Raw genomic sequence first — 26910 nt, forward strand, 5'->3', positions numbered from 1 at the left:
CACAAATCCACAGTTCAGGCATAGCATATATTCCTGTGGGATAAATAATATTTCTGTTGTGTTCTCTTGAGTCATGAGGGCATATTTTGGGGGGGTTTTCCGAAAGTGGTTGCAAAAAATGAAATTTAAAAAAATAATCCTTAATATTTTTGGAACAGTTGGATACATGTAGCTTTATACAAATTCCATTAGATAAATCGGTAGGATTTTTCAATTTCTTGAACTTCTTATGAATTAAAATTGATTGACCTTGTACCAATTGAGCTTGCTATGATTCTATAAGACATTGGTTGATCTTATTGCAAACTCAATTCCATGTTCATCTCCTTGTTTTGCAAGAATGCATTTAGACAATAGACAATAGGTGCAGGAGTAGGCCATTCAGCCCTTCGAGCCAGCACCGCCATTCAATGCGATCATGGCTGATCACTATCAATCAGTACCCCGTTCCTGCCTTCTCCCCATACCCCCTCACTCCGCTATCCTTAAGAGCTCTATCCAGCTCTCTCTTGAAAGCATCCAACGAACTGGCCTCCACTGCCTTCTGAGGCAGAGAATTCCACACCTTCACCACCCTCTGACTGAAAAAGTTCTTCCTCATCTCCATTCTAAATGGCCTACCCCTTATTCTCAAACTGTGGCCCCTTGTTCTGGACTCCCCCAACATTGGGAACATGTTATCTGCCTCTAATTTACAACTGACTTTACAATATTCAGCACTTATCTTCCGCTATCCTGCCATTTCTCAAAAACTGATGACTATTTCAAAAGAACAAACCTTTATGAAATAATTTTCCAGTTTAAATACTCCAAAAAAAACACCCAAATGGCCTCAAAGCCTCTACACTGCCAAGATCTGACTGATTCATATACCCTTCAATCAAGGTACTGGAGATGAATGAGAATAGCCAAATCTGAACTAATCATTCAAGAGTCACGTTTTATAAATGCAAGGATATTGAGAGTATGTGCTTTTTAAAAAAATTGAAAGAAAACACTTGTAGAATAATTTAAAGGCAAATGAAGCAGACCTGAAATTGAATCACAGTCATTAGATGCTTGTTCTGGTGAAGTGAGAGAGGGTCTGTGAAACTGGATGCCTGGTTTTGATCTGCATCAAAGAGTACTTCAAATTATGTTCTGAACTAAATGCTTAATGTAGTCCTGTGAATATTTGTGGAACTTTTTACTCCACCATGAAAGTTAATTGAAATCCTTTGAGCTGCAAAGCTTCATTTTTCGAACTTAACACATTGCCTTTATTCCAAATCCATTTTAAAATGCATTAGGTTTTGTTTTAAATTACTTTAATACATTTGACTTTCCCTTGTGCATCTGGATTAACATGGGGAGCAGCCTTATTTCCTGTGCAGGGCTTGTACTAATTATATTTCATTGTGTGCACTGAAGTATTGAAATTCCTTATCCCAACTTTTTTGAAAAAGGGCTAAAACTGATTTGCAGCAATTTGGTAAAATCAATCAGGAAAAATATATACCTGCATGAAACTGAAATAAAACACGTCTTCTGTGCTTTGTTTAAAATCTCAGGAGAACGAGAAAGATTGGGAACACTAGGCTTTGGCTTGCTCATGTTTTTGACAGTAGTTTTACTCCACATGTTAATGTTTTTATAATCCTTTTCTGACAATTTTAACAAGTTACCTTCAAGTGTCCTATCATGGGCATGAATGAATACATTTTCTGACTTCATCGTAAATGAATGTATCCCGCTATAGATTGAGATAATAAAATTTATTTTCGTATCAAACAACATTACAAAGTTGATTCCTCAGCATCTAGCTTATTTACATTTAAAGGATAGGGAGTGGGAAGAGGGGGGTCAAACTTCAGCTGTAGCTTAACTCTTGAGAATTGTGTTTCACGTTCTGTACCAAGAGGATCGACCCGATATCTTTGAAAATCAAGAAGGATCTTGATTAATACAGGCATGGCATAAGTTAGTGTTTAACATTTTTTAAATAACATGTAGTAGGCAAAATCTACAACAAAAAAAATTGTGGTCTTTAAGAAAATTTCTGTGCATGAATAAGTGGCTGCAGTGATGAAAATAAACCTACAAAAGTCATTTAAATCTTTGTTTGCTCATGAGTGCAACAATATGGAACAAATCTGACTGTTCTAAAAAAAAAAACTATTTAATTTTGCACTTTAATTAGAGCCAGGTTAGGCCAAAAAAAGTGTGCTTAAGAGTTTCCTCATGTGCAACCCCAACATTATGTATTTGTTACTTTTCACAGGTGTGGCCAATTTCCTGTACACTTGGAGCAACACTTGGATTCACTGTCAGTCTTGTCATCGCGCCTTTGTGGATATACTGGAACAGGAAGCACCTCACATACAAATGCAGATGATTTCAAGTTGCTGAAAATGCTGTAATATATTTGGTTAGACTAGCTCCATTTTGTACTGCATATGTGGGCATTTGTCATCCTTCCAAGGTTATGTTTGCAGAGTTAAATGTTTACTTGAACGCGTGTGTTCCAAGACAATAGATTTTTTGTGGAAATCCTCGGATGATTTGCTTCCCGATTTCAAGGGGAATTAAAAATTGTAACTTTTGCAAGTGAAATGACCCCTGAGAATCTTAACATTGTACCTTCCAGGGAAATAAATTCCTCCATATGATATTAATTTGCTGTTCTTTTTCCCTCTCCGGACAGTACAAAACTTGTGCAGTTTGATGATAAATCTAAATTACTTTCTTCTTTAGCCGCAATGCACACATATGTAATACAAGCACTTATTTAATAGTTGGAGGGTTCTTCACAGTGGACTGGATCATCCTTTTCTGTATCCTCATGTGATCATACAGCAGTTTATACATCTTGATCCAAGTCTTTTTTTCAAAACATTTTTCTTTGGAGTTAGAATAGCTATTATGGCTTCATCAAAAACAGTCTTCAGTCCTTTCTGTGTCAATGCTGAACACTCCACATAGCAATATGCTCCAATCTGTCAGGAAAAAAAGGAATTGTATTACATTTTGTAAAAGTATTGCAGTTGCAGAAAAATTGTTCAGAATACAAAAATCAATTTTTCATTGACAGAAAAATAAACATTTCAAACCATGCGGCTTTTTCTGTTTTTATTCCAAACTTCAAGCACAAAGTTTGGACCTTTAGTTTTTAATCCACTTAAAAAGTAAAAAATATCACAATATTTAACTAAAGCCACTAATTTCTCTTACTTTACATGTGTCTATTTTCTGGATATAAAGTTTGGACAGATCGTGCACAGCAAATAGTGGAATACCACCGTCCTTAAACCAGCAGCTATCGTGCAAGCCTGTTCCAGATGGGTGCTTTTGTAACAGTCCCTCAGGCTATGTAAACTATCCTGTTCTCACTTTGAATTATATCAGCCATGGCCAAAAACCAAAGAGGGTTTTATTCCACTCCTTTCAAATACTGTGCAAGTACCAAATTGCAAGGAAGGGAAACTTAATCTAGGCAATATGTAGGTTTTTGGGGGGGAGGTGGGGGAGAGATGTTCCCATTGCAAATAAAAAGATTTTTGGTCAAACAAGGATAAAATGAGGATTAAAATTATAGATGACTCTTACATCGCTGTAGGGCTGAATGTGAATATTCCTAGAATTTGTGCTTTTGTATCTAATATTCAGCTTCCTGCTTTAGTTACTCATGCACGAACCCTGGCTGACCATTGTTCTAATTAACTAGCTTGCATGTATGTATCAATTTACCAGTATTAGATTAATGCTGGAGTATGATCAACTGAGTAATGAGGTATGCTCTCACTACAACACCATTCCCCATTGACATTAAGAGTGAACCAGACAGTAGCAATCTGTGGACTGTAGCAGGTAGTCTGGCTTTTTAACCATAGAGTGTTTGTGATGAAAATGGAACATTAGAAAATATTAGGTTTTTCTTTTTGTAACGGTGGTGAAACCATTATAGTAAAAACTCATCCGATACAGAGAAAAGTAAAATGCCTCTACATAAAGGAAAAATAGACCTTTAAAGGCTGAATCTTTCAAAACTGAGAAAGTGATATACTTTAATGCAGAAATATCAATTACTAATTGAAACACTGTACCCCTTTTGCCAACTTTTCCCCTTGTTCTGTTGTCACAGGCTTTTCCTTCAAGGTATTTAGTCTCGTCAAAGTTCTTGGGTCATCACGAAGGTCAATCTGAAAAACAGCCCATGCAAAATGTGAATTTGCAAGATATGAAACTCAGTTTGTGTTGAGCAATGATATTCTGAAATTCCCCTTAAGTAGAGTTTGGTGCAATGTACCACTGTCTTTATTCTTTGACAGACTTCCTCACTGTCTAACTCCATTAGTATTTGTGTCTTGTTGTGCAAACTTGCTAACCAAATAATCTATAACTAAGTTAAAGTCATTTACATAATCACAAACATAGAGGTCCCAGTACAGATCCCTACAGAACACCATTGGTTACAGACCTAATGCCAGGATGATACTCCCCCACCCTCTCTGTTCAACGCGTACGCCAGTTCAGAATCCAAACTACAATGTCAGCGTGGATCCTATGTATCTCAAAATATCCTCAGGGATTTTATCAAATCTATATACTAGAACTCTCATGTGTTTGTTCCTGAACTACAGCCAAACCAGTACACGATAGCACGACAATTTTAGGTCCACCTTACCCACCGTCGTCCCTTTGGTGCTAATAGAAGTTTCATTGAAATGGGTGTTATATTTTTTAAGTTATTCACATTTTAAAGAAATCTATCTCCTAGGGGGGGGAGGAGGATAAGGGGGGAAGGGAGGGGAGTGGGGGAGGAGAGGGTGCTGCACCAATGCAGGACAGGTTTGGGCACAACGAGTCCACTTGGTCTAGTAGCTTACTAAAATCCACAAACAACATCCATTGCCCTATCCTCGGTCATCATTATCAACTCCTCAAAAAAATTCAATTAGTAAATCAGGATCTGCTGTAGACAAAGCGATGCTGCCTGTCCATAATTATGCCATTCTCCCAAATGCGAGTAAATCCTATCCTGAAGAATCCTCTTCAATAGCTTCCCTACCTACCAGCCTATAATTTATTGAATTATCACCACTTCCCTTTTAAGCAAAGGAAAATTATTGACCACTGTCTAGTCATCTGGAGAGTAACATGCCAAGATCAAAAATTCATGACATATTGGAAAATAATCTGCTTGGTATTTCTTCTAAAGATTGGAATACGTGGATAGCTTTCCAACACAGTATTAGATTAATTAAAAATACAGATCATTCAAAAAACATAGTTCTTGTCATTTTGAAGATGATTACAAATGTGTTCACAATATAATCAATTTAAGTGTTCTATATGAAGCCTGAAAATATGAATCATTTATTCAGTCGGATAGATCTTTGAATAAAGATAATTAGAAGTTTATCACACATTTTAGAAATTAGTTTATTGTCATATACTCTAGGGTGCAATGAAATTCCTTGTTCACATGAAGCTCAGAATAAACAGTAAACATTCAGAAGTGATAATTACAATAATAAATACAAATGCAGAACAGCAGAATGTGCAATATTGCAGTGCAAAAGAACATTAAAGTACAATAATGGAATAATCAAATAAGTTAGAAGTAAGAGTGTTTAATGCAGCGTCTCTGGGGATGGGGTAAGAAAGAGCCGATTGGTTCAGGAGACTCATAGCAGTGGGGAAGAAGCTGTTCTTAAGGCTGGATGTTCATCTTCTCCCAGAAGATGAGAGAAAGGGGAATGGTCAAAAAGGCAGGCATCCTTGACAATATTTCCAGTTTTCCTGATGCAATGCACCGAGATGAACTGGATGGAAGGAAATTATAAGCCCGAGATGGAAGGAAATGATAAGCCCGAGATGCACTGGGCTCTGTTCGCCGCTCTGCAGGTTCAGTGCGGCTGAAAGGAACTGCAAATGCTAGTTTACAAAAAAAGACAAAGTGCTAAAGCAACTCAACAAGCCAATCAGCATCTCTGGAGAACATGGATAAGTGTCGTTTTGGGTCAGGACCCTTCTTCAGACTGATCAGTCTCTGCCTGATCCTACAGAGTAAAAGGCATAAGAAGCTGGAGTAACTCAGTGGGTCAGGTAGCACCTCTAGAGAACATGGATAAGTGACATCACCTATCCATGTTTTCCAGGGATGCTGCCTGACCTGTTTAGTTACTCCAGCACTTTGTGTTTTATTTACTCTAGGTTCAGACAGGCAAAAGCAGAGCAGTTGCCATAGCAGGCTGAAATGAATCCTGTCAAGATACTCTTTATAGTGCATCTATAGAGGTTTCAGAGAATCCTTGTGGATATTCTGAATTTTCTCAGATGCATGAGAAATATGATGAGTGTGAAAGGACTGGGTTAGTTTGCTAATGATATGGATGCCTGGATACTGTTGACCATCTTCACCGCTGATGAGAATAGGGTTGTGTTCACCTCCCCGTTTCCTTATTTCACAACCAATGTTTTTGTCTTGTTGATGTTAAGGGCAAGGTTGCTGTCCTCACGCCATGACTAGGTTCTCGATCTTTTTCTAGTACATTGTCTCAGTATTGTAAATTTGGCCAGCAGCATTGCAAGAGTGGAGTTGCTTTCACACAGCGCCAGAGACACGGGTTCAATTCCGATTATGGGTGCTATCTGTAGGGATTTGGGATGTTCTCCCTGGGACAGCATAGGCTTGCTTCAGGTGTTCCAGTTTCCTCCCACATCCCAAAGACGTGAAGGTTTGTAGGTTAATTGGTTTCTGTAAATTGCCACTAGTGTGTAGGGTGCAAAAGTGGGACAACGTAGAACCAGTGTATGGGTGATTAATGGTTGCTGTGGACTTGGTGGGCCAAGGATCCTGTTTCCACACCTAAATCTAATATAACATCAGTGATCTTAAAGACTGAGTTGGCATTGTACTTAACCACGTAGTCATGGATGTACAGGGAACAGAGAAAGGGACTGAGCACACTACCCCGAGGTGTACCAGTGTTGAGGGTCAGAGTAGAGGAAACATGACTGATCCTAACCACAGAGGTCTGTCCATCAAGAAAACCACTTGCAAATGGCAGCTCCAAAGAAAAGGGTCAGAGGATTAGGGATGAATTTATTTGGTATTTTGGTGGTGCAGATTGAGTTGCTGTCCATGAATAGCATACTGACATGGATGTTCTTATTGTCAAGGTAATTCTGATGTGAATGGAGCACAAGAGAGATGGCATCACTTGTAGACTTGCATTTCCTGAACACAAATTGCAAGTGGGAAAGATTGGTCTACAAGAATGGCACAAATGAAACCAATCTTTCAAAGCACCTCATGCTGGTTAGTGTTAGAGCTACTGGGCACAATGACGATGCACTCCAGAGCAACATAATTTGGTTTTTAAACTTGATTTTTTTTGTTGGAATAAGTCTTTTGGAAACTTGACACATGAGCAGTTACCAGAATATCAAATTCAAATTTTAGTCCGGTATCTGATGAAAGGCAGGCATTTATGAAGCAGTTTCTTTTTCTGTAGTTTTAGATGGGTGTCCTCTGAACAAATGTGAACAGACACATGGTACCAAATGGCCACACGTAGAAAACTGATACATTCATGACTTGCAGAAAAATATTAGGCAATAAGTTAATGGTCATTATGCAATAGTCATTTAACAAAAATGCAGTATTCCTATTCTTTTGGAAAGAAACATGCAAAAAGGTGAAAATAGATAATGCACTATTACCCAAAAGTAACATAGGGTAAACATTAACTTCTCAGTGGTGTTTTCGAGGTGATGGTCAGTGAGTCAAAATGAGAATAGCTTGACCTGCTTGTTAATCTGTGCTGTATGAAGCATGTAACTAATATGAGTCACTAAAACCAGGACTCAAATGTGTTTTAAAATTGAATACTGACAGCAGAAAGCTGTTGATGTGCTCATGGACATGTCACAATTGGTGATCGAAATTTTGTAATATTCAATGGACACTTTTATTCGTGCGTGATTTAGATTGAACACATTTTTCCCAACCATGATTAAAGACATTGCACCACAATTTCTATCATGTCACCATGTTCTATCATATCATCTGGTTATAGTTTAGTTTACTGTACTGAGGTTGCATGCTGTCCAGTCAGCGGAAAGACTGTACATGATTACAATTAAGCCAACTACAGATACATGATAAAGGAAATAACATTTAGCGCAAGATAAAAATCCAGTACAGTCCAATTAAAGATTGTCCAAAGGTCTCCAATGAGGTCCTCCCATTTTTTACAGGTTAAATTCACAGATAAGATGTCAAAGTTGGTGGTATTTACATTCTGATTAAAGTATTCATATATGTAAGAGAATAATATTGAATGCAAGCTAATGCCCACGTTTTAGTTTTCACAAAGAGAGTTGCCTTAACATTTACCTTTTAGTTCATGTAAACATTACTACATATTAAAAATAACATTGACAATGAAAAAAAATTGCAAGTTCACTGTTCAGATTTTTTAAACACCGATGTTTTAGAGTTGATGTGGCTTCCGGGAAATATCAATGAAGCATGGGTCTGGAGAGGTGAAGTGTTTTATTGCCTTTAAAACAGAACATTACAAATCACTCAAGTGGAAAAAATACACATGCTGGAATCTAAACCAAACAAAATAGAAAAGAAAACCACTCAAAAATGAGTAGTTTAGAAATAAATGTGGAGCATTAGCCTCCAACTGAATTTACCACCTTCTTTGCCTCAAATAAGCCCTTTTGAGTTGAATATTATTTTGCCCATAAAGTACATCTCAAAATTATTTGGATAGATTAAACAAGAAGCCTTTTGTGTCAATTTATGATTGGCCGCTCATTAGGCTGAACACTGTTTGAAGTATGGATTCCTGAGTGTGTACAACCAAAATGCATTGTCAAATGTCCCTGGGTCAAAATCTCTGACTGAAGCTAAGATGTTTAAAGTAGTTAACTTTTTTTTTAAAACAGGGATTGAAATGGTCTAGGCAACAGTTTTCAAAGAACTGTACTTCAAATTAGTTTAAATATCAAATATATACTTTAAGAAGTTTGTCAATTAATTTATGTACTTTTCTTTACATCAACTCTTCCCCAATTTAGCAATTTTCTTCAATTTAGAAATTGTTATTTTAATATGCAATAAAGTTTACATGAACTAAAAGGTTTATGGTAAGGCAAGTTGCTTTGTGAAAGCTAAAAATATGGGCACGAGGTTGCATTTAATATTATTTTTTTGCTTATACGAGTACTTTAATCAGAATGCAAATACTACCAACCTCTACGTCTCATCTGAATTTAATCTGCGATTCTGTGGTAAAACAAGAATTTTACCTAATTCCTAAAGCAAAGAGCAAATGAGCTGCATGCATGGAATTATGAAGCGGGACAACACAAAGATATTGGGACTGCCACTCTGCCCGCCCATTCTCCTGACCATGGGCCTTTTCATCATTTGTAACAGGATTTTTAATTATCATTTGCAATTTCACACAGGACTTGCCACAAAAAAAAACAACTTGTTAATAAAACTCCCAGATGTCTTGATCTGCTAATGTGTTAATGTTTATACTTTCGATTTCTGCAAATTAGAGACAATATTTTGATTGAAACATTTCACACTTTCACTACTTAGAACTGAAAACAAAATTCTCACCATGATAAATAATCACGCGTCTGTAAACTTGTGACTAAATCTGGTATCCTGGGAACCTGATACAACACAAAGCTCCTTACATCCCTGCAAATACTAGCAAACTGTTAGTCATCTAATTTCAGTTGGGGAACTGCAAGCAAGTACACAATAAAACTTTTTTTCCCCACCCCTAATCAGGGTAGAAGAGCAAACATAAACAGAAACTTTGAAAAAATATTGCAGTTGGAATTACTGTAAGCAAATAAATAACTTCAACTCTGTCGTTTGAAAGCTTAGCAAAGATTATATTTCAATTCTATGACCTCTTCTCTAATTTGAGATCTACTAAAATAAACAGTGCTCAGCTACAGTCAGAGAGATACACAGCACTGAAATAGGACCTTCTGCCCATTGAGTCTGTCTTGACCATCAACCACACATTTTACATTAATTCAACATTCAACCCATCTTTTCTCCCCACATTCTCTTTAACCCCAACCTCCCCCCCCCCCCCCCACCCCCACTCCACCCTTCACCTACACACAATGGATAATCTACAGCAGCCAATTAACCTACCTGTGGAATGTGTAGGGAAATCACACAGCCACAGTGAGAATATGCAAACTCCACATAGCACCCAAGATCAGCAGTGAACCTGGATATCAGGCCGCTCAAAGCTGCAGTTCTACTAGCTGTGCCACTGTGTTCTGCATGTATAAACTAACTCCTATTCTATTTACATCACAACAGACGATTTGTTCCATCGGTGGGGGCAATGCGAAACGTATTTTCATGATTTAAAGGATCCTAAATGATCCTTTATAACATCAGACCAACTCACAAACAAAACACCTTTTCAGAATGCTATTTGCATTCTCCTAATGGCAAATATAGGAACGGGTATTTACATACCCTTTCAGTTTGCTCTTACTGAATGCAAAAATAATCAAATCAGAAACCAAATGCAAAACAGGGTGCAAATACTTCCTGGGGTCCTTTTGGGTCTGAAACAGGCTGCAGCCCATCCCACACAGAAAGTGTAGGGCCATCCAGAAATTGGACTCTGGATTCATTTAAGTTATTTGGATGAGCTGCTGGAACAGGTTGCAGTTCAAATTATTTTCTTACCTATATGAAGATAAATGGTGGACCCACTTCCTCCTCCCTCACAACACAATGAAATTGTCCCACGACTTTCAGACAGAAGGGATGTTGGAGTTGAAGGAAACTATTGCCTTCAGGAGTACCATGGAACAATATTGCTCCCGCTGGATTGATATCAAAGCAGCATTTTAAAAACACACAGCCCTTTTTTTGGTGCACAATCTGTGCATAAGATGATCTATCAGCTAACCCGGTCAAAGCAGCCCAACTTCTATGTCTGCAGAAGGGTCTCGATCCGAAACGTCAAAACACCCATTCCTTCTCTCCCGAGATGCTGCCTGACCCTCTGAGTAACAGCTTTTTGTGATACCAACTTCTACAAGGATCTTCAAGATAGATAACATATGATGAGCATTTGACAGCACTGGGCCTGTACTCGCTGGAGTTTAGAAGAATGAGGGAGGACCTCATTGAAACATATCGAATATTGAAAGGCCTGGATGGAGTGGATATGTAGAGGATATTTCCACCAGTGGGAGAGTCAAGGACTAGAGGTCATAGCCTCAGAATTAAAGGAAGTTCTTTTAGGAACGAGATGAGGAACAATTTCTTTAGTCAGGTGGCGGTGAATTTGTGGAATTCTTTGCCACAGAAGGCTGTGGAGGTCAGGTCAATGGATATTTTTTAGGCAGAGACAGATAGATTCTTGATTAGAACGGGTGTCAGGGATTAGGGGATAGAAGGCAGTAGAATGGGGTTAGAAGAGATAGATTAGCCATGATTGAATGGCGGAGTAGACTTGATGGGCCAAATGGCATAATTCTGCACCTATCACTTATGACATGATAGATATTGCCCATCTTCCACTCGTGAATGAATTGTAACTATTTTAAGCCTTCGCATCTACCTACCCAGAAATTAGACCTTTTTGTGCCAACTTTAAAGTGAGGTATCCATTTTTCACACCTCAATGCTTTCCTTTCCAAAGAATTCATGGACTATTTGAAAACCCCCTCAGATTTTCTATTTTCTTAGATATTGAAGCCATTTGAATCTATGCATATGTAAGCAAGACTTCAAGTTTCTTAATTTAGGCTGATAATTGATAACATTAGCACAAGTTTAGGAAGGAACTGCAGAAGCTGGTGTAAACCAAAGATAGACACAAAATGCTGGAGTAACTCAGCAGGACAGGCAGCATCTCTGGTTAAAAGGAATGGGTGACGTTTCGGGTCAGTCTGAAAAAATGCCACCCATTCCTTCTATCCAGAGATGCGGTTTGTCCCGCTGAGTTACACCAGCATTTTGCGTCTACATTAGAACAAGTGTCAGGCAATATTCGTCTTCAGCCGCCGACCCATCTCAACACAACATTATCCTCATCGAGTCTCCCACTTTCACCATTGCCCAGAGGCTTGTGTAGAACAGTGCCGTAAGTAGCAAAGCTATAAGATCATCTCAGAAGATGGGCATTTTATGGCTCAGGGTTGACTTCCATATTCCCCCAAAGCATGTGCACTATTTAAAAAAACACAAGAGCGTAAAGTATTTATCATTTTCCTCGACAACAGCCACTTGCAACAAATATTCAAAAAGTTCTATATATTTGGGGCAAAGCTGCTTGTCATATTACAATCCATCCACCATTTACTGGGCTACATGATAAATTGAAGCAACTATCAGGACTACATCGATATCTCCAAAAGCCAACATTTCCCAAGAGCAGCAAATTAGTTAGATCACCACCAGGCATAAAATCGTAAGAATATTTCTACTTGGGAGATCCCTTGGGATCAAGGAAAACTTACTTCTACTAAAGTGAATGGTGGAAATTGCTGATGCACAAATTTCTCCTAACGTGGATTGTTTGTGAACAGCAGCTGCCAAAAGGTTATGACAGGGAAAAGGTTTTGTCTATTCAAGATGACTGGACTCTAGAGACTCAAACACAGGACGCCTATTAAAGCCTTCCATGGCCTCTGGATATCCCGACAGTGCATTTACCACTGGATACACAGCAGTCAATCGGTGCAGAGAAAACCTCTTGTAAAGAGCCGATGTGACGATAACCAGTCAAACTACTTCCATGATGCCAATGAAAGAATAATATTGTGCATGTACAGTGTGGAGAGTGCCCTTGCTCTTCCTATCCTACCAAGAAATTAGATGGGATTTAATTTGAAAGTTTTAAAAGATGTACCTCTGACAGAGCAACATTAAGCTGGGTGCCAACCTATAAGGGTTGATGGTAACATTTTGTTGAAAGCCTTTTGAAAGTCCACATAGACTTATTCCCTTATCATATATCTGTACACTGCGAATGGCTCGATTGTAATCATGTATTGTCTTTCCGCTGGCTGGTTAGCACGCAACAAAAGCTTTTCACTGTACACGTGGCAATAAACCAAGTGAAACCAGACAAAAACAACTTCTCCCTCAACACTCTCATTCTCTCTTAATAATCATTGAATATTTATTTAATTATATAATAGCTCCATGATGGAATCCCAAATGCATCCTTCAACATGGCCTCCATCCCCATATTCTCACCAAGACCAAACATTTGCACTTTCTTAACTTTGCCTCAGCACCTCTGTTGTAACATCTTCAACAACCTTTTTGTTACCTTTACCGCCAACTATTATAGTCCTCTCCTGGCTGGCCTCCCAATTTACATTCTCTGTAAGTTCACTCTCCCACATTTTGACCTTTTATGTATTCTCCTTTTTATTTAAACAAAGCTCAGTTCATAGAATTCCTGAGTTCTGAGGTTTGCGCTCACCAATTATTACTTCTCGGACATCCTTGGAGACATACAGCGAGGAAACAGGACCTTTAGCCCAACTCATCCATACCGACCATGATGTCTATCCCTGCTGGTCCCATTTAGAAACATAGAAAATAGGTGCAGGAGGAGGCTATTCGGCCCTTCGAGCCAGCACCGCCATTCATTGTGATCATGGCTGATTGTCCCCAATCAATAACCCGTGCCTGCCTTCTCCCCATATTCCTTGATTCCACTAGCCCCTAGAGCTCTATCTAACTCTCTCTTAAATCCATCCAGTGATTTGGTTTCCACTGCCCTCTGTGGCAGAGAATTCCACAAATTCACAACTCTCTGGGTGAAAAAGTTTTTTCTCACAGTTTTAAATGGCCTCCCCATTTGCAGGCATTTGCCCTGTGTTGTAAAGATTTTCTATACATTCTTTTAAATCTTTCTTAAAATGTTCCTTTCAAATAAATGTACCTTTAAATTAAAGGACCTTTTGATTAAATGCACCTTTTAGTTAACTATACCTGATGCCAATTTCTGCAAAAAATTGCCCTGGGACATTTAACTATGTTAAAGATGCTATTCAAATTCGAGTTGGTATTGACATCACTGATAGCTTCCTTTCTCATTTTTTTTTTTTTTACTGTAACTCTTACTTTACATCCTTGTTCCCCATTGTCAGCGACTCAAAATTCTGAAACTCTTTGCCAACACAATTAGTATATTCTTGCTTCAGAGTGCTGGCAAGTGTTGCAGCGGTTTACACCACCATAACCAACGTCAGGCATAAGCAATAGAATCATGGAGTCTAACAGCGTGGAAACAGGCCCTTCAGCCAAACTTGCCCACGCCAGCCAACTTGTCCTATCTACACTCTTCCCACCTGCCTGCATTTGGCCCATATCCCTCCAAACCTGTCCTATCGATGTAATTCTTAATGTTTCTTAAACTCAATAAATGTTGCTTTGCCGATGATGAATGAATGCATTCCTTTCAATAAAATTACGATAATGTAATTATCGACATGCAACCCAGAATTAATTTTCACTGAGAATGATTTAAAAAAACTAGGTGGCTCTGTCAGTTGGGAAGAGGGTATAAAGGGCTTCAAAGAGATACGGGACAAGCTAACGTCAAGGGTGAGAACATGGCCGATGGGACATAGAGGAGGAACATGCCAGCTTATCTACTTTAGGTGTACAAAAAGAAAAGCAGGCTGATAGACTGGGATGGCAAAGGGAACACAAATATCTTTGTGTACAAGTCATGGAAGTCAGCATGCAGGTGGAGCAAGCAATGAGAATCATGAATTTTATGTTGGTCTTTTAAAAAGATAAATCAAGAGCTTGAATACCAGAGTAAATCTTGCTGCATGTAAATACTTGAAGATGCAAATCCAAAATCGCCAGCTTTAAAATTTTCATAACAGCTCACTCCTTAGTCACTTTTTAGTTCTCTCTGCCCACTGCCAATGCCACACAAAACAGCAAGCAAGAGACTAGAATAGTCACCACGAGCCACTTCAATTTTTAATTTCAATTTTACTTTACAATGTTCAAAATGTTGTTATTAATAATTTAAAATGTATTCCTTCGAAATACAGTGCATGAAAATACCGTCACTGCTTCATGGGTAACTGCTGGCCACAATTAAACCATCTCACAAGCTCTGATACACCAACCATATTTAGTTTAGAGATACAGCGTGGAAAATGGCCTTTCAGCCCACCGAGTCTACGCCAACTAGTGATCACCCGTACACTCGTTCTATCCTAATCACTAAGGATAATTTCCAACAGCCAATTAATCTACACGTCTTTGGAAATAAATTCAATACTGAAGCAATGCTCTTTCAAATCCTACACTATTTGAGTATTAGAGAAACCATTAGTCCTCTTTCTGCTCTCCTCCCTCGCCCTTTTCTTGATCTTTCCGTCTCCATCACAGGGGACAGCCTATCGACCGACAGTTATCTGGACTACACTTCCTCCCACCTTGTCTCCTGCAAGGACACTATCCCCAACTCTCAATCTCTCCACAATACCATTCCCTGGAGATCACTGCAGGGATTCTTCAGAATGGTGTCTTGGGCTCAAATATCTTCAGCTGCATCATCATTGACTTTTCTTTCATCACAAGGTTAGGAATAGGAATGTTGACGAATGATGGCAGAGTTTTCAATCCCATTCACCACTTCTCAACAAATAGTATAATCCACTACAGGCAGCATAGTGGCAAGTAAGATTCAAATCACTAAATTGCCATACAATGAACATCTCTAACAGAATCTAATCACCATGACACCTAATGGGATTACCATCACCAGGTCCTGCATCAACCACCTTCAAAATGTTATTGACCAGAAATTCAACTGGACCTGCCACTTAAATACTGCAGCCACAAGAACTGGGTACACATCAGCTAGTGATTTGTCTTCTGACTCCCAAAAAAAGCCTTTCCACCATGTACAAAGCAAATCAGGAGTGTGACAGAAAACGCCACGTGCCTGGAAAAGTTCAGCTCCACCATCATACAAGCTGAGCTCCATGCAAAACAAAGCACCATTTGTTTATGTACCATCCATCATTGCATAATGTGGCTGCAGTTCCTATTACAGGTCCACCACTGATTTTCTGCAACGAATAGTCAGGCACCTCCTTTAATCTGGACAATATTAGAAAAACGCACTTGAAGCTTCTCCCCAACCCCCCCCCTCGGAAGTCCCCCCGAAAATTTGGAGCGGGTGTGGTGGCTGGTCGGAAGTTGACCCCTGCGGCTGGGGCTCTGGAACTCCGGCCCAGCCGAAGCCTATTCCCATAGCCGATTTCTGCAGCCGGCTTTGTAGGCCACTATCTCCGTTCCTTTGCAGCCTAGGTGGACAGTTCTGGTACCATCTCGGAGGCCATGACCTCCGTTGGTTCAGCAAAATGGATAATTCAGAAATGCTCTGGAACTAAGGGTGACAGAAGAAAAAATATTGGTGGCGTGCATGTTTCTATAAATTGCACTGCTGTTATTTGCCTAGGCTGCTTCAACAGCAACATCCATACCCACAACCTCCACTACCATAACAAAACAAGTTTTACAGGCATTAGGCAACAAAACTATCTGCCTTCTAACTTTTAGAATGTCTGCTCTATAATGTTGTAATATCTAATGAAACACGTAAATATAAAATCATTAATTCAGAGCAGCTCAAATTCAACATTAATAAAACAGTGGACTGATAGGGTATTAGTAACGCATTGATGTATACTATATTGCACATCTTGCCATGTAAGGTCATAAATGATAGGAGCAGAATCAGGCCATTCAGCCCATCAAGTATACTTTGCCATTCAATCATGGCTGATCTATCTCTCCCTCCTTAACACATTCTCCTCCCCATAACCTACTAATAAAATGTAGTTTTGTTCTAATAGACTTGGAACATTTCCATATTAAACTGTCATTATCCCAAAAGTTCAAGACATCCTTTCATAGTCATAGAGCGATACAGCGAGGAAACAGGTCCTTCTGACCAACTTGCCCAGACCAGGCAACATGTCCCGGCTACACTAGTCCCACCTGCCAGCATTTGGTCCATATCCCTCCAAACCTGTCCTAGCCATGTACCTGTCTAACAGTTTCTTCTTAAACTTTGGGATTGTCCCAGCCTCAACTACCTCCTCTGGCAGCCTGTTCTTACATCCACCACCCTTTGTGTTAAAAAGTTACCCCTCAAATTCTTATTAAATCTTTTCCCCTTCACCTTAAATCTATGTCTGTCCTCACTTGGATCCTCAATTCAACTACTCTGGCAAGAGACTACCCTATTCTAATCCTCTCATTATCTTATATTTTATTTTATCTTTCATTTTATTATCTTTTATATCTTAATCTTTATTATGTTTTATTAATCTTAATCATAATTATATTTTATACATCTTTATTAATCTTAATTATATTTTAATATTTTATATCTTTCATTTTATTTTATTTTTCCTGTCACCCGCATAGCTGGCTGAAAAGTAGTGGTCGAGATACTTTGGTTATGAACTTGCTTTCTCTCTCATTTTGTTACGCACAGGAAGTCATTCACCCCAGCAAGGTCATGCCAACTCTTGTGGAGCTATCTTATCAGTCCCAATCGGTCTACTTTCTTCATTATCCTGTAAATTATTCCCTTTTTAACACCCATCCAATCGCCTTTTGAAGTCCCTGATTGATTCAGTTTCCATCATCTTTACAGCCAGTGAGATCAAGATCATAACTTCTCAGAGAGAAAAAGAGTTTTTCCTCATATTGTCATTTATTACAATTTTTTTGCATTCTCTGATCCTTAATCCATCCATTAATAAAAATCATCTTAACTCCGAAAATGAAATCTGCTTGAGTCACCAAAAGAACATAAACCAGGAGAATTAAATCCAGCAAAACCAAACCACTGCCAAGGTCATGGCACTGAAGATTTATTGTACATCATTAATTTGCAGACTTGCTATATTATCCAGCGTTATATCTTTAAATCATAGGAATCAGATAAGGTGGAGCATTTAAAATTAATTAACAGTATTTTGGATACTCTATTTGGCACCAGTTTTTTTTTCCTATCAGAAAAATTGTATGATGACCAAGTTTCCATTTTATAATTTGATGTTCAGCATTAAACAACTACTTCTGTAGAGGTGCAAACTGAGCATAAACTATTTCCAATCCACCATTCTTTCCCCCAAATCCATTTGATCTGCCACTGTTGTGGATTTGTTTCATTGATCCATACTTGACAAACAACAGCTCAAAAAAATATATTCAGGCAACACACACAAAGGTAAATGGTCAGTTCGCTACATCTAACACTGATTCTTTTCATCATGCTAAATGATGAAACCAACCCAGCCATCAAACCAAAACCATCTGGTTAGAAGGTCAAAGCTGCTAAGTAAAGACATTTCAAGACCTGACAGCCAAACTCAGGGGAAGGGAACCCACAGTCCACTTTGTTAAGACAGGAAATAACTACTGACCTATGTATAACAAAGCTTTCTTTTACTTACTACTTTTAAATTGAAGACACATTGAATAAATCTATGCAGGGCAAGTTATTTCATGCTGCAAAATTGGTGTACCTGTGTTCCAACTAACAGGAATGGAACATTTGGTGCATATTCTTTAAGTTCGGGGACCCACTCTTCCCTTACATTCTGAAACGATGCTGGATTCACAACCGAAAAGCAGATCAAGAAGACATCAGTCATAGGATACGACAGAGGTCTCAGACGGTCGTAATCTTCCTGTGAAAGAAAAGTAATTGTAAATGTTATGTGAAGGCCAAAATAAAAACTGGAATAGAAGACAATCTCCATCCGCACCTCTGACACAGGAGATAGATTACCATGTTAGACCACTACTCAATACCCTTTCTCTACACAATTCTGGCTAGCCTCTTGAAATGAAAACTATTTTAATGAAAATTAAACAAACAATCTATTTAAAATAAAGAAAGCGAGATATTTTTTTATTGAAAATAAAGAACGTTAGAGTCATGCATAGAACAGTACCACACAGGAATCGGCCCTTTGGCCCACAACATCCTTTCTATACATGGGGCCAAATTAATCTCCTCTGCCTGCACATGATCCATATCCCTGTGTCTTAAATGCCACTGCTGTATCTGCCTCCACCACCACCCCATATTTATTATATTTGTATCTCCATGTTGAATAGGTTTCTATTGTGAAGTGTAAAGATAGAGATAAAAATCTACGAGTGTCATAGAAATACAAATAAAAGTAAAAATTATTGAAGGCAGCTTCATTTACAATCTAAAAAGCTAATTCTCAGATACAAGCTATCATGCACCCAGTGACTAAAAATAATGACTCAATGGCTTTAAGTAATATGCCTTGGTAAGTTTTTTCACGGTACAGGTCCACCACCAAGCTAGTGGTCTGGCACCTCCTCTAATCCACACAAAATTACAAGAGTGCACTTCCATAGCTGATCGGTGGGTCGAATTTGCCCCTTGTGGATGAGACTCTGGAATTCCGGCCCAGCCGACCAGTTTCCATACCCGACTTGAGACTGATCAGCGGGTAGAAATGCCACCGGCAGCCAGGGCTCTGGCATTTCCCAGAGCCGACATTGTGTGCCAGTAATCCGGTAATTCCGATATGGGCTCAGAAATGGCAGATGGAGTTTAATCTAGGCAAGGGTGTCGTGCTTTGGAAGGTCAAAAGCAAGAGGAAAATACACAATGAATGGCACGCCCCTTAACAACATATTTATACAGAGGGATCTTAGGGGTTCAAGACCATAGCTCCCCAAATATAACAACACAGGTAGAGTGGTATGCTTGCCTTCATCAGTTAAAGCATTTGATTACAAGTCGTAAATATTGCAATTTTATAAAACTTTGGCTAAGCCACATTTGGAGTATTGTGTGCAATTCTGGTTGCCCTATTACAAGGAAGATGTGGAGGCTTGGAGCGGGGGCAGAAGGAATCTTGTGGAGGAAGGAACTGCAGATGCTAGTTTAAACCAAAGATTGACTTAAAAAACGAGTAACAGCAGGACAGGCAGCATCTCTGTAGAGAAGGAATCAGTGACGTTTCGGGTCGAAACCATTCTCCGTCTGAAGAAGGGTCTCAATCTGAAACATCACCCATTCCTTCTCCTCAGAGATGCTGCCTGGCCCGCAGAAGAAACCTTAGCAGGATACAGCCTAGATTAGAGGGTATTAGCTAGAAAAAGTGAGATTGGACAAACATGAATTGTTTTGTCTGGAACGTCAGATATGGAGGAGAAATCTCAAAGATGTTTATCAAATCATGAGAGGTATAGATAGAGTAGACAATCAGAACCTTTGTCCCCAGGGTGGAAATGTCAAATACCAGAGCCCATACTTTTAAATTGAGAGGGCAAAATTTTAATTAGATGTATGGGCCAAGTTTTTTTTTGGGAGAACAATAGTAGTAGGTGCCTGGAACGTGCTGCTAGGGGTGCCTGTAGAAACAGATATGATAGTGGTGTTTAAGCTTTAAGATAGGCACATAAACATATAAAGATTGGCGGGATATGGATTATGTGTAGGCAGAATGGATCAGTTTAATTGGGCTTCTATGTCTGTTGGCAAGTATACTATATGCAACCTTTACCATCTACTGTTAAAAGTCTTGATATTAACTGTGCATTTTCCCAATGCACTTGACCTCCCGAAGTGCAACAGCTAACACTTGCCTGGATTAAACTCCATCTGCTATTTCTCCGCCCATATCTGTAACTGATCTCTATCCTACTGTATCCTATAACAGCCTTCCTCACTGTCTACAACTCCACTATTTTTGTGCTGTCAGCAAACTTACTACCCAAGCCATCTACGTTCTCATCCAGGTCATTTACATGTATCACAAACAGTGGAGGTGCCATCACAGATCCCAACAGAACATCAATGTTGCAGACCTCCCACCAGATTAACACCCTACCACCACTACCCTATCTTCTATGCATAAACTAGTTCTGAATCCAAACTACCAAATTACCAAAGATCCCATGCATTTTAATCTATAGGATTAGTCCATCATCAAAGGCCTTACAAAAACACATGTAGACAATATTCACTGCCCTACCCTTATTAATCACCTCTGTCACCTTCTCAAATTATTAAATTAAGTTTGTGACCTGCTGGGGACAAAGCAATGCTGAATGTCCCCAATTACCCCATTTTAGACTTTAGAGATACAGCGTGGAAACAGGCCCTTCGGCCCACCGAGTCTGTGCTGTCCAATGATTACCCCACACACTAGCACTCTCCCCCATACACGAGGGACAATTAGGTTTTACAGAAGCCAATTAACCTACAAAACTCTACTACTTTGCAACATGGGAGGACATCCAGAGAAAACCCATGCAGTCACAGGGAGCACGTACAAACTCCGTACAAACAGCACCCATAGTCAGGATCAAACCTGGGCCATGGCACTGTCAGACAGCATCTCTACTGCTGTGTCACTATGCCGCCCAAGTCTTCCATATCCAAGTAAATCCCATCACTAAGATCCATGTCCAATAGCTTCTGTGCCAGCGATCAAACATTACGCAATTAATTTTCCAATGGATTCAGGCATGGTGTCAGGGCCCATGGTACTTCTATTTTCCAGCTTTTAAGTATCTCTTTAAGAACATTTGTTCTTAAAGTGCTGCACAAAACAATTCTAATAAAAAAAACACGTTTTTTTTAAAGATACCCGAGAAGTGTAGCTTAAAAGATTTTCAACTGCTTAGCTGTGAATATGGAACAAGTGAATGATTTGTAAAGAAATGTTGATAAAATGGACAGATTCTAACCTAAAATTTCAGCAACACTTGTAAAATTTTCAAATTTTGACAATGGTAATTTTCACTCAAACCCAACAGAAATAAAACAACAAGTAATCAGGCATGTCCCATGCTAATCACCAATTATTTGCACTGCAGAAAGGATTGTGTCGAGGAAGGATTTACGTTGAAGGGGCAGTCAAGAATGTGACTAGAATCTTTCCTTGTGACTAGACTTGGGGGGGGGGGGGTGGGGGGGTGGAGGGGGGGGGGGGGGTGTTGAAAGAAGATCCAAGAGTAAATACAAACTAAATAAAATGTTGCTTAAGGATTTATTCATCCTATGGTATCAGACAAAGCTGCTGAGTAAAGTGAATCTTAACGCATAACTTTCTAAGTTTTGACAAGGGATTAAAGTCATTGCAACTGAAAAGTACAAAAGGATATTTAAGTCTATGATTTAGATTCAGATAATTCAAAACATTCTAAACTAAAGTGATCAGAATTACTACAAAGTTTAACGTGAAACTTAAAAAAAATACATCTAATTAATTTACATGGTAGATTCCAGATTAAAAGCTTGCTAAGCCTATGCTGTATCATTCAAAAACAGATATTTAAAACCCTTCTCAGAGGCTTAACATGGGAAAGTCGTGAAAAATAAAACCTTATATTAATAGGCATAAGATTGCTCGGAAACATGATACATAAACATTAAATGTATGTACATGGTTCAATGTAGAAATTATTCATGTAATCTTTTTACCTTCAAAAGAAACCCTAGCAAAACATAAATAAACTTAAAATTGTTAGGTTACCAATTGTAAAGCAATAGACCATCTGTTGCTTTCATGCTCGTAATCTTAATGATGGCAGGGAGAGTCAATCAAAACCATCTGCATGACAAAAATAGATGGAGAGCATGTGTCGTACAAATATCAAAATGTCAATTCAGAGATGGCGAGGGAAAGAATAACTTGCAAAGCAATGTTTAAAAAGTAGAAAATGTTTGATGCTTATCAAGTCAAATCCAAACGTAGTACATATTTCTAAACTTTTCACTGCAGCAGATGTATAAAATATTCTACTCTCAGTAAGATGTTAAATTTAGTTTCTTTGTAAAGTTTCCAGGATTGTTTTTATGTGTGGATTGAACTTCCAGGATATGGACAACATCACGTCAAAATTAAACTAAGCACCGTGACTTCCTTCTATAGCTTTATTAACCAAACCTACACCGAATGAGATCATGCTTTCTGCAGATGTTGATGCATCAGAATCTAGTTTCGGCAGAAAACATTCCCTTCAAACAAACGTGCTGCCATACTTGCAATTTTCTCTGCTACAACCTGGAACCATTTTAAAGAGCGGTGGGAGTTGGCAATGGGGAAGAAAAGTTTCTGCTTCTTCACATTAGTAAAGCAACATGAACCAGTAATAATATGATGAATCAATGTAAAACATGTTGTTATTTTAAAGTAGAGTTAATCAGTAAACTAGTTGCATTTTCCAAAACCTTATACTGATTAAGGATTCAGCTTTATCAAAACAGGCCCTACCTAAAATGAAAAAAAATGACCACACCATAAGATTAAAACAGAATGATTTCACTAATTGTGCTGTTAGGAAATATCCTTCAATAATACACATTTTTAATTTAATGCAAAAATATTGATTAAAAAATAGTGTACACCATTGTAACTATTATGTAACAAAGTTTCAAAAGTCAATTAATTCATTTTAAACCTCGCCATCTCACAGATAAAGGACTGTACATGATTATTAAAATCTCAATTTTGGTAGTAAACTTTCAGTCACATTTTATCTTGGATATGACAGTTACAATTCAAGTTGAATAGTCAGGTTCTGATGATTTTTTCTGCCTCTTGAAATGTATTATTTGTTAAACATCTTCTTCCTAAAACAGTTTAAGCTTCAGAATGTAAACCGATCAACTGCATTACCATTTGACTAGGCTTACTCTAGTAATGATGACAAAGAATAAATACAGTATGACCATGCACAGATTAGTCACTACAGCAATTTAATAAATAACACCAAAACCAGGTAATTTTGGCCACTCAAGGAAACACTTCAAACATTACAAGAAGTGCTTACAGTGATGTGAAATAGACAGCATTGCTTTCAGCTAAGTACATTGTTACAATCGGAAAAATTCTGACGTGTCCTCTATTAAGAATATCTAAGCAAACATCCAAGTAAAGCTGATTTATTGAGTTGTTTTAAAAAAAATCAGCATAACGTCACTATGGGACATTTGATTCCATGCTTATTTGACTGGCAAATGGCGAGATATCAGCATCATTACAAGCTCATCCTCCTCCTCCTCCCTCCGGCCCACACCCAGGGTTGTTACTGGGTATAATGCTACAGTCCATGTTTCTCATTTCAAAGTGACTTAAATTGAACTGTAAAAAAAACCGTATTTTTAAGTGCAAAATTCCAAGTCTGTTATATCCATCAATTTTAGATTGATTCAAAATTTATTGCAAAAAAATCCCACTATTTCTGTGAATAATTTTAAATTGGGAAATGCTTAATAAAAATGCCAGCCAAAGCTTGCATATCGGCCAGCTCTACAGATGAGGTAATACCCACATAATTAAAACCTATTGCTTGATTACATAAAATTACTGAGTTGTATTCAAATGATTTGGCCGAATATTTATTGATACTGTCAGTTTTCTTTCAGCACAAATGCTTTTGCATTTAATCCAAATGTGCAATTCTACAGATACCAAATTTAATTTTCTTCGTGCAAGTTATACTTTTAATGTCAAAACATTAATCTATGAACAGATATCATCCATGTTCATTCACAAAGACTAGTTCAAACATTAGAAATTAAAAGTTTATTTCTTTGTAAGCATTATTATTGTAAAAAAAATCTAACAAAAGAATATTTTGCAGTTATAACTTCTGAGCACAGTTTATGACATGCCACTACAATCATTATCACATTGCATAAATTTAGTGACCTACCACCAGCAAGCCACTACATAACACACTCTATCAGAAAAAATAACCTCAATACCAAAATTGTTTTAAGTTCACCTGCCAACATTTCTTATACCTGATGAGTTTTATTTGCTTAGAAGAATCAAGAGTGATACAGTGTGGAAACAGGCCCTTCGGCCCAATGTGCCCACACCAGCTAACACGTCCCAGCTACACTAGTCCCACCTGCCTGCGCTTGGTCCATATCCCTCCAAACCTGTCCTATCCATGTAATCGGTAAATTATATCCCAGTATTCTGTAAAAAATAACAACATTCTACACACATAAAATCAAACAACCAATAATAAATAACTCAAGAGATCAAAACCAATGCCCCTATGTCTATGCAGTTCAGAGCTTATTTGGAGGTTGCAGTGTTTAATAGCCTGATGGCTATAGGTCCAAATGTTCCTCCTTACTTTTAGCAGAAAGATATTTTGTATTATAAACTGCAGGAGGTACAAGCTCCCACACAGTAAAATATCTGCAAATAGTCTGAAACCAATGAAATTCAATGATAGTGACACAATCAAGCAAAGGAGGGACAGATATGCAACAAAGTAATGCTGAATTTGATACAAAACGCGAAATAAATTGAAGAAAAAAAGCAGGCGGGATTAGTGAAGAGCAGTGAGAAAAATATTGAAGCATTTAAAATTGTAAAAGGCCCCTGGGAACAATTTAGTTCCTTCACTACTGACTCTGCAGTTTTTACTGTTCTGCTTTCTGGGTCTCCAAGATTATAAATCATTACATGAACTTCTACATTCATTAATAATACTTCATTGTCATATTCAACTTCGCCGGGATTCAGTAAAGGGTCCTCACGCTGTGAAATACCACCCGCAATGCTCCATAAATAACTTAATTTGTATTTATGGCACAAATCCAGCAAAATCTTGAAACTCCCGGGGAGGCTGTCACTGAGGTCTGGCTTTGAGAGGCCAACAGCGATTTATAACTCTCAGCCGGTCCCTTCCTTGGCGCAGATTGGTGAAGCTGGGTAGGATTATGCTCTCGGAACACCAAGAGCTTTGAACTAGCCGTCGTTTTCCCCTACAATGTATACATCATTGACAGGAGTACAACTTAAATAAACTACCTCCCCAAGAAATTTTGCCCAAAGAAATGAAACTTCAAAAAATATCTCCTCTCAGATAAAATGAAACAAATGTCAGATGGTTATTCCAGATTATCTCACTCTAAAATATATACATCCAATAAGAAAAATAGAAACTTAATGAAAGTGGGGTTAAAAAAAAAGTGAAACGTTCATCTTACCTGTCCTGCAGTGTCATAAAGTCCAAGGAGATACTGTTTACCTCCCACCGTGACAGTAACTGTTCAAACAGGAAAAGAATGTACATTTCAATGAAACACGATCATTGGAGAAAAGTGTCGCGAATGTTTTTAATTAATCGCGGATGGAGCCTGCATCAAAAAGGCAGACAGACGTCTGGTTGAAAGAGACTCAAACCAGACAGTGGAACTTCATCGAAACTTTCCCAAAAGTTCGCGTTCAGCCTTTTGACGGCTGGGATTCGTTTACAGAGAAAGGGGAATTTAAAAAAAACATACAAAATACAAATTGTAGGTATGAATATATTAGAGTACCCGCATAATGGTCGAACACAGTTGGCACATATTCCTCTGGAAAAGCGTCGTTGGCGTAGCTCATCAAGAGACAAGTTTTGCCCACCGCTCCGTCACCGATCACCACGCACTTTAACATACTCTTCGGACCGGTTCCATTGGCCATGGCAGCTCATTGCTTCCGAATCATCTTTCCACCGGGACATGTCAAAGGTGCCATTTTCCACATGTTTAACCCGTCCAGCGCTTCTCAAACACTTGCATTCACCGAATAACAAAAATAAAGAACTCTTCTTTAAGCAAACGTAAAGACTGAAAGCGACCCCCCCTCCCCCTTCCCCTTCCCCTTCCCCTTCCCTCAACCTTTAATCCGTCTGATACAAATGTGTCAAGAGGGCAAGCGGTGAAACACACAGGATCTCCGCTGCTCGCACACAGTTGTCCTAAAACAAGAGTTTCACACAATCACACTTCCTCAGCGTTTATAACTCCACAGTTCTGCAGTTTGCCCTCTCTT

General features: G+C 38.5%; 2 protein-coding genes across 3 annotated transcripts in view; one reads left to right on the forward strand and one right to left on the reverse strand.

Moving 5' to 3' along the window:
- pigf (phosphatidylinositol glycan anchor biosynthesis, class F) overlaps positions 1-3087 on the forward strand; it is a 42905-nt gene extending 39818 nt beyond the window's left edge. The window contains exon 5 of the mRNA XM_078404994.1: positions 2261-3087. Coding sequence (XP_078261120.1) covers positions 2261-2374 — 114 coding nt within the window. The 3' untranslated portion in view covers positions 2375-3087. The remainder of the gene's footprint in view (positions 1-2260) is intronic.
- rhoq (ras homolog family member Q) lies at positions 1766-26700 on the reverse strand. 2 transcript variants are annotated; one of them, XM_078404997.1, is made up of 5 exons: positions 26415-26700; positions 26082-26140; positions 18667-18759; positions 4083-4178; positions 1766-2975 (listed from the first exon to the last, which is right to left on the reverse strand). In XM_078404997.1, the coding sequence occupies exons 1-5, from the start codon at positions 26557-26559 to the stop codon at positions 2820-2822; spliced, it is 549 nt and encodes a 182-aa protein (XP_078261123.1). In that variant the 5' UTR covers positions 26560-26700; the 3' UTR covers positions 1766-2819. The 2 variants fall into 2 exon arrangements, with proteins under 2 accessions (XP_078261123.1, XP_078261122.1); XM_078404996.1 differs by having other exon boundaries at positions 18595-18759.
- Between the last annotated feature and the right edge of the window lie 210 nt (positions 26701-26910).

This window comes from Rhinoraja longicauda, chromosome 9 (genome assembly GCF_053455715.1).
Source record: "Rhinoraja longicauda isolate Sanriku21f chromosome 9, sRhiLon1.1, whole genome shotgun sequence".
NCBI classification, from domain to species: Eukaryota; Metazoa; Chordata; class Chondrichthyes; order Rajiformes; family Arhynchobatidae; genus Rhinoraja; species Rhinoraja longicauda.

Bases quoted from the DNA above. Each gene is read 5' to 3' on its own strand.
- rhoq (XM_078404996.1), bottom strand. From the start codon at position 26,559: ATGGCCAATGGAACCGGTCCGAAGAGTATGTTAAAGTGCGTGGTGATC. The intron at 26,141-26,414 runs GTACTCTAATAT...CTGTTTGAACAG, and splicing joins TGTGTTCGACCATTATGCGG to TTACTGTCACGGTGGGAGGT. The intron at 18,760-26,081 runs GTAAGATGAACG...TTTCTTTCACAG, and splicing joins TTTATGACACTGCAGGACAG to GAAGATTACGACCGTCTGAG.